Raw genomic sequence first — 6,960 nt, 5'->3', positions numbered from 1 at the left:
ACTAAAGAATCTGGGACTGAAGAGCTCTGGATGTTCTAAAACCACTCTATATATTTAAACGTGACAGCGTCTTCAACATGTCAGAAAAGCAAATCCATCAACACGTTTGTGGACTGTCCTGCTGGCTCTCTGTCCGTCAATCAAATCTGTTGTTTGCAGAATAATAAACAGGCCACAATCTGCAGTAGCTCTAGACACTGGTGAAGGAAGAGAAGGTCCAAATATGAGAAGATGAGCTCTGGAGAGGTGCTGATGGGGCGGAGGAGGGCTGCACCAGCTGAGAGCAAACTGGAGAGTCAGAGCGTCCAAACGATAGGATCAACTCTCATCTGAAAATGTGTCTCAATAACTGACGTACGAGGAGGAGGAGAGACAGAGGAGGAAACCACAACTATGGAGACTTTTGCTCTTTCTTCAACCTTTCTTCAGTTTGGAGAAGCTTTCAGAGCAACACCAAAGAAACTAAACCATGAACTGATGTGAAAATGTTCTAAAATATGAGTCTTCACGTGTTTTCAGCCACGAGTCAAAAGTGAAAAGTGAAAACAAATACTCTGGAGTGGTTTAGGCGGCAGCACATATGCAGCAAAGTGTTGTGAGTTTGAATCCCGGCTACGACAATTTGCTGCATGTCCTCCCTCCTCTCTCTTCCCCATTTCACCTGTCTAATAAAGCCTTCAGGTCCTGCCATATCTGTGTCCTCAGCAGTAACCTCCTGTCACTCACCTGTGTGAAGCCCCGCCCACCTGGACCACAGCCAATAGAGGAGCGGCTCTGAGTCACTCCAGGAAGAACACACAAACAGGTTTCTTCCTCCAGCCGCACACTTTTCTCTGGGACACTTTGGACTCTTTGGATCCGCTCAGGTTTGACTACTTTGATTAGATTCAACACTGGCTTTAGTCCTGGTTTAGTCCTGGTTTAGACCTGGTTTAGACCTGGTTTAGACCTGGTTTAGACCTGGTTTAGTCCTGGTTTAGTCCTGGTTTAGACCTGGTTTAGACCTGGTTTAGTCCTGGTTTAGTCCTGGTTTAGTTTTCGTTTAGTCCTGGTTTAGTCCTGGTTTAGTCCTGGTTTAGTCCTGGTTTAGTCCTGGTTTAGTCTTGGTTTAGTCCTGGTTTAGTCCTGGTTTAGTCCTGGTTTAGTCTTGGTTTAGGCGTTGGTTTATTTCCTGGTTATAGCCCTTGTTATATCATTAGTTTAATTAAAACTTCAGATTGGTTTGACTGGTAATTATTTATAATGAGTGCTGAATGTATTTATTACGTAACTTTACATTTGTTAGTCATAGTTCTGTTTAGATTATTGACCTATTTGTAGATTTTGCCTCACTCATAATTGTCTAATATCAGTTGTTGTTGTTTATCGTTTCCCTGTAGAACTTGACTTGTGTCTGTAGGGGGCAGTGTAGGACTTTGCTGCTGTCACTTCCTCTAAACCCAAATAAATGGTCCTGTTTTGGTCCTTTTGGTTCCCACTGAATTTGTGACTGGTTTTAGTTCAGTTTGAATCTCATATGTTACAGTTTGATGTGAATGTGTTTTCTTGAGGCTCCATGAGATGAAACACTTGACTAAAGTGCAGACTGCACAGAACAGGCTGATGGCTCATGTAGTCTGTGTTTATTTCAATATAAGGACAAGTAAACAACCTGTTCATTTGTTTGTCCTTTAGTTTGATGTGACAGATCAGCACACATGTACAACCAGAACAACAGAAATGTACACACTTATTTTAGACTTATATGTTTGTTGTTTGTATTTGTAATGTGCCATTTCATATTGAATATTATGGAGAAATAAATAAACCATGTGATGAGTGGGCGGGGTTAAACAGTGTGATGTCATTGTGTAGGACTCTGGACTGAGCATGGATCAGAGAGAGCACAGAGAGGACGCAGTACCTCCCACCACCAGCAGGGGAGAAGTGACAAGTGAACGCTCCATTGGACGAATCATTGACTTTAAAAACAAACATGATCCACAGTAAGTCAGACACAATCATTAGATCTGATTATTGATGTGTGTTTATAGGACTGTTTTAGGAGTAACTGGAGTTAAGTCAAAGTCAAATGCTTTTAATCTTTTCCATTTAATCTGTGTTTTTCTTTACCAGGATCCACCAGAAACATCCTCGGTCTGAACCTGGTCCCAGCTGTGAGTCCCTCAGGAGTCACAGGTCTATGTATGAACCAATAACCTTCAGGACAGAGCCGTGAGTCTCATCTGTGTGTTATGGGATATAATAATTACATCATAGGTATTAAAGCACTGCTTGATATGATAAGGATCTGGAAGTGAGCTGCAACTACCACATAATCACCTCTTTTGAGTAAATGTGAGTTAAGAGACGCTGCAGGTGAAGAGGACAGAAAAAAAGACTTTACAGATATCAGTTTGAATCAGTTTGATCAGTTTCTGGGAAAATGGTCAGAACCAAATTTCTTGCTTCATTTTGTTGACATGTCAGATTATTATTTTTTTTAAACAGACGTGTTTTTGGATTTCTGATCTACTGGATCTTTCTGAAAACGTGGTGTAAAAATTCAAATTTTGCTTCATTTCTTGGAGTCTAAACTTTCAAAAAAATCCTTGTGTACGATTAGTCAAAATCATGTTAAGTCCAAGTTTGTAACGTTTGGTGTGTGTAGGTGCTACTTTAGGCTGATCTTTATGTCTCTGTGGGAGAAAGCATTTTGAGAAAAGATCTTTGAAGTTACAATGTTCCAGAGAAATCTATGACATTGATTTAATTATATAATAAAACATCTTTAGGTGCAGACTGGGCAATGCTGTTGTTGCTTTTCTGTTCAAATAGCAAACTGACAAATACATGATTTAATGTCTGTAGTGTTAAATAAAATACAGTTTGAGTAATTCTGTTGAATATTTCAAGGACATACAGTCAGACATGTGGAGGTTCATGATTGTTATTGTGTTGGTGGGTGTGGTTCTTGTCCAGAGAGGGGAGGGGCCACTGTTCAGCACCCTCACAGCAGGAGGATACAGGCTCTTGCTCAGTCTGGTGCTTCTGGTATGTTTGGACCTGTACCTTCTCCCTGAGGGCAGCAGGTGGAGCAGGTGTAGAGCTGGTGGTGTGGCTCATGCAGGAGGTTGTGCTCTCTCTTCAGACAGCGGCTGGTGTAGATGGGACTGATCTCTGGGAGAGAAGTCCAAGCTGTTTTTACCACACGTTGGAGAACCAAACTAAAAATCCATAGGTCAGGTCAGAACTGATGGCACAGTTGTAGAAGTTCACCATCAGCGTTCTGGGGATGTTGGTGCTGCTCAGTTTCTCTGGCTTTTCAAGTGTTTACTTCAACTATTTCAGTTTAGAGAGAAAATGTGTGATTCATCTAAATTGTCTTCTAAATCAGTGTTTTTAATCCCAAAAAAATGTTTCATTGTTTTTTAAATTCACCAGACTCCAGCACAAACCAGAATCTTCTGCAGAATTCCCCAGCTGTGAGTCCTTCAGGAGTGACCGGTCTATGGGACATCAACATGATTTACATGTATTTATTGGTGTTGAAAACAATTGCACTGAAAGTCGGTGTAATCCCTCATTTGTCTCCAAAGTGCTGCACCGAGTACAAAATAAACACAAGCAAAATATGTTAAAAAATTAAAATAAAACTACATAAAAACGTACAAACAAAATAAAAATAAATTAACAACAATATGAAATATTCAAAAATAATAAAAGACGGTTGGAGGACCACACAATTCTCATGCCGGGTCAAATGCCAGTGAATAAAAGTGCGTTTTTAAACAAGATTTAAAAGCATCAACTGAAGGAGGAAGAGTGGGAGGAAGAGCGTTCCAAAGTTTGGGGCCAACAACAGAAAAGGCTCGTTCGCCTCGGCTTTTGAGTCTCGTTGTTGAAGAAGTTGGAACTGGCCCTCAGACCTCAGCGAGCGCAGGAGTGTAGGGGACACTGAGGTCTGAAATGTACACGGGGGGCAGGCCATGAAGCACTTTAAAAACAAACAAGAACATTTTAAAATCAACTCTAAAATGATTGAGGTGTAATATGTTCTCTACCATGTGGGCCCGTTACAAGTCGTGCTGCACTAACTGTAAGCGTGACAGGTTAGCTTGTTAGCTTGTTAGCGTGTTAGCTTGGCTGATCCCAGTGTACAGTGCATTACAGAAGTCAAGACGTGTAGAGATAAAAGCATGGATCACCCGCTCCAGGTCACTAAAAGATAAAACCCATTTGAGTCTAGATAAAAGCCGAAGGTGAAAAAAATAGATTTAACCACCACATTGATCTGCTTGTCAAGCTTAAAATCTCCATCAATGATGACGCCAAGGTTGGTGGCTGTAAACGTGATGTAGGGTTGGTGAGACCCCAATTCTAAATTAAAATCAACTGCTTTGTTTGGCTGAAAAACCACAATTTCCATTTTCCACAGCCAGCCAAGCCTTGACATCATCCAAACAGTTCAGGACGGGCGCCAGGGAACTATTTCTTACTGGGAGTCGTCCACATAAAAGTGATATGACATCCAATGTTTTCTAAAAGTTTGACCAGGCGGCCTAGGAGTGTTCCATTGTAGAAAAGTTTCAGTTGTATCATCTGGACACGGTTTTAGAAAAACAAGACATTTTGACTCTCCTCCAAGAGTCATTCTTAAAGATACAAATTTGGTCTGAGAACTCAAGTATTGATCCTAACCTGAGTAGGCCCTGACCACTGGGCGGAGCCTCCTGAGAATAGTCTGTCCTGTTTTTCTATTTGTTTACATTTTGCACAGCTTTATGTATCAATCTACCGGTAGTGTATAGTAGTATTTTGAAGCCATGGGGCGGCATCAGCCATGGTCATTCTGATGCTAATCAAGTACTCATCAGTATTGAGGAGCCGCAGAAGCTAACAATAGGATTTCTATGGCCAGTGCAGGGCAGTTAGGGTAAGCAAATATGAGTAGGTTAAGGTGAAACTGTAAACAGTAAAGACAATTATCAGGATGTTTTGACGAGTGGGAGGGGCTTATTCAGAGTAGGATAAATATTTAAGTTTTCGGACCAAATCCGTAGATTGACAATGACTCTTGGATGTAAGTCAAAATGTCTTGCTTTTCTAAAAACAGTGTCCAGATGACTACAACTGAATCTGTTTCTACAATAGCACTGACACAAGAATAAATGTTAATTTAGTCTCTTTGACAGAGTGGAGCAGCCGGGTCACGAGGTCTCTAGTGGTCAGCACCACCAGACACAGCTGGACTCCGTATTTAAGGTCTGTCAAATACTAAAGTTTGTAAATGTTCGGATGAATGAGAACTTGTTTCACACAGACCTGACTGCATTTGTGTTGTTTATAATGTGTCTGTTCAGCTTCTGGAGAAGGACATCTTCACTTTTGTCCAGAAGGAGCTGAAAAAGCTCCACAAGGTTCTGACTACAGATTACCCAGAATGCTTAGAGCCTCTGAAGGATGAGGATGAAGAGCAGAGGAGCAGCAGTGAGGCTGTTCTGAAGATCACACTGAACTTCCTGAGGAGGATGAAGCAGAAGGAGCTGGCTGAGCGTCTGTGGAGAAGTAGGACCATTTAACACATTGAACAAGGTGCTCACAGTCATTTTATATTCTCTGAGACTCAGGGCTGTGTCTGTTGTCTTTATTCAGGGACTTATTCTGGAGTTTGTGGGCGTAAACTGAAGTGTAACCTGCAGCAGAAGTTTGAGTGTGTGTTTGAGGGCATCGCTAAAGCAGGAAACCCCACCCTTCTGAAGCAGATTTACACAGAGCTCTACATCACAGAGGGAGGGTCTTCAGAGGTCAACCAGGAACATGAGGTCAGACACATGGAAACAGCCTCCAGGAAACCAGACCCAGCAGAGACAGCCATCACATGTGAAGACATCCTTAAAGGCCCAGCTGACACAAAAGGACCAATCAGAACAGTGCTGACAAAGGGCGTGGCTGGCATCGGGAAAACAGTGCTCACTCAGAAGTTCAGTCTGGACTGGGCTGAAGGCAAAGCCAACCAGGACATACAGCTGCTGTTCCCGTTCACTTTCAGAGCACTCAATGTGCTGAAGGAGAGAAGCTTCAGCTTGGTGACACTTGTTCGTCACTTCTTTAGTCAAACACAAGCAGAACTCTGCAGCTTTGAAGACCTCCAGGTGCTCTTCATCTTTGACGGTCTGGACGAGTGCAGACTTCCTCTGGACTTCACCAAAACCAAGGCCCTGACTGACCCCTCAGAGTCCGCCTCAGTGGACGTGCTGCTGGTAAACCTCATCAGGGGGAGCCTGCTTCCCTCTGCTCGCCTCTGGATAACCGCACGACCTGCGGCGGCCAATCAGATCCCTCCTGAGTGCGTCTCCATGGTGACAGAGGTCAGAGGGTTCACTGACCCACAGAAGGAGCTGTACTTCAGGAAGCGGTTCAGAGACCAGGCTGACACAATCATGTCCCACATCAAGATGTCCAGAAGCCATGCCAGTCTTCTGCTGGATCACTGCCACAGTCCTGGAGCATGTGTTGAAAAGCAGAGAGAGAGGAGAGCTGCCCAAGACCCTGACTCAGATGTACATCCACTTCCTGGTGGTTCAGGCCAAAGTCAAGAACATCAAGTATGAAGAAGGAGCTGAGACAGACCCACACTGGAGTCCAGAGACCAAGAAGATGGTGGAGTCTCTGGCAAAACTGGCCTTTGAGCAGCTGCAGAAAGGAAATCTGATCTTCTACAAGAGTGACCTGAGCGAGTGTGGGCTGGACGCTGCAGCGGCCTCAGTGTACTCCGGAGTGTTCACACAGGTCTTTAGAGAGGAGCCAGGCCTGTACCAGGACAAGGTCTACTGCTTCATCCATCTGAGTGTGCAGGAGTTTCTGGCAGCTCTTCACGTCCATCTGACCTTCATCAACACTGGGATCAACCTGCTCTCAGAGAAAACACAGAAGTCGACAATATTCAGTGTGAAAAGAAAACTAAGGCACCTTCACCAG

General features: G+C 43.4%; 1 protein-coding gene and 1 pseudogene across 1 annotated transcript in view; both read left to right on the top strand.

Moving 5' to 3' along the window:
- Window positions 1–1,801: 1,801 nt before the first annotated feature.
- Window positions 1,802–6,960, top strand: part of LOC140373027 (protein NLRC3-like) — a 73,991-nt gene continuing 68,832 nt past the window's right edge. Inside the window, exons 1-2 of the mRNA XM_072459855.1 lie at window positions 1,802–1,985; window positions 2,116–2,214. Coding sequence (XP_072315956.1) covers window positions 1,870–1,985; window positions 2,116–2,214 — 215 coding nt within the window. The 5' untranslated portion in view covers window positions 1,802–1,869. The remainder of the gene's footprint in view (window positions 1,986–2,115; window positions 2,215–6,960) is intronic.
- LOC140373028 (protein NLRC3-like) overlaps window positions 5,316–6,960 on the top strand; it is an 8,019-nt pseudogene continuing 6,374 nt past the window's right edge.

This window comes from Eucyclogobius newberryi, unplaced genomic scaffold (assembly GCF_026437365.1).
Source record: "Eucyclogobius newberryi isolate DKJ021-1_F unplaced genomic scaffold, fEucNew1.0.hap1 SCAF_283, whole genome shotgun sequence".
NCBI classification, from domain to species: domain Eukaryota; kingdom Metazoa; phylum Chordata; class Actinopteri; order Gobiiformes; family Gobiidae; genus Eucyclogobius; species Eucyclogobius newberryi.
This window is presented reverse-complemented; position numbering and strand designations above follow the sequence as displayed.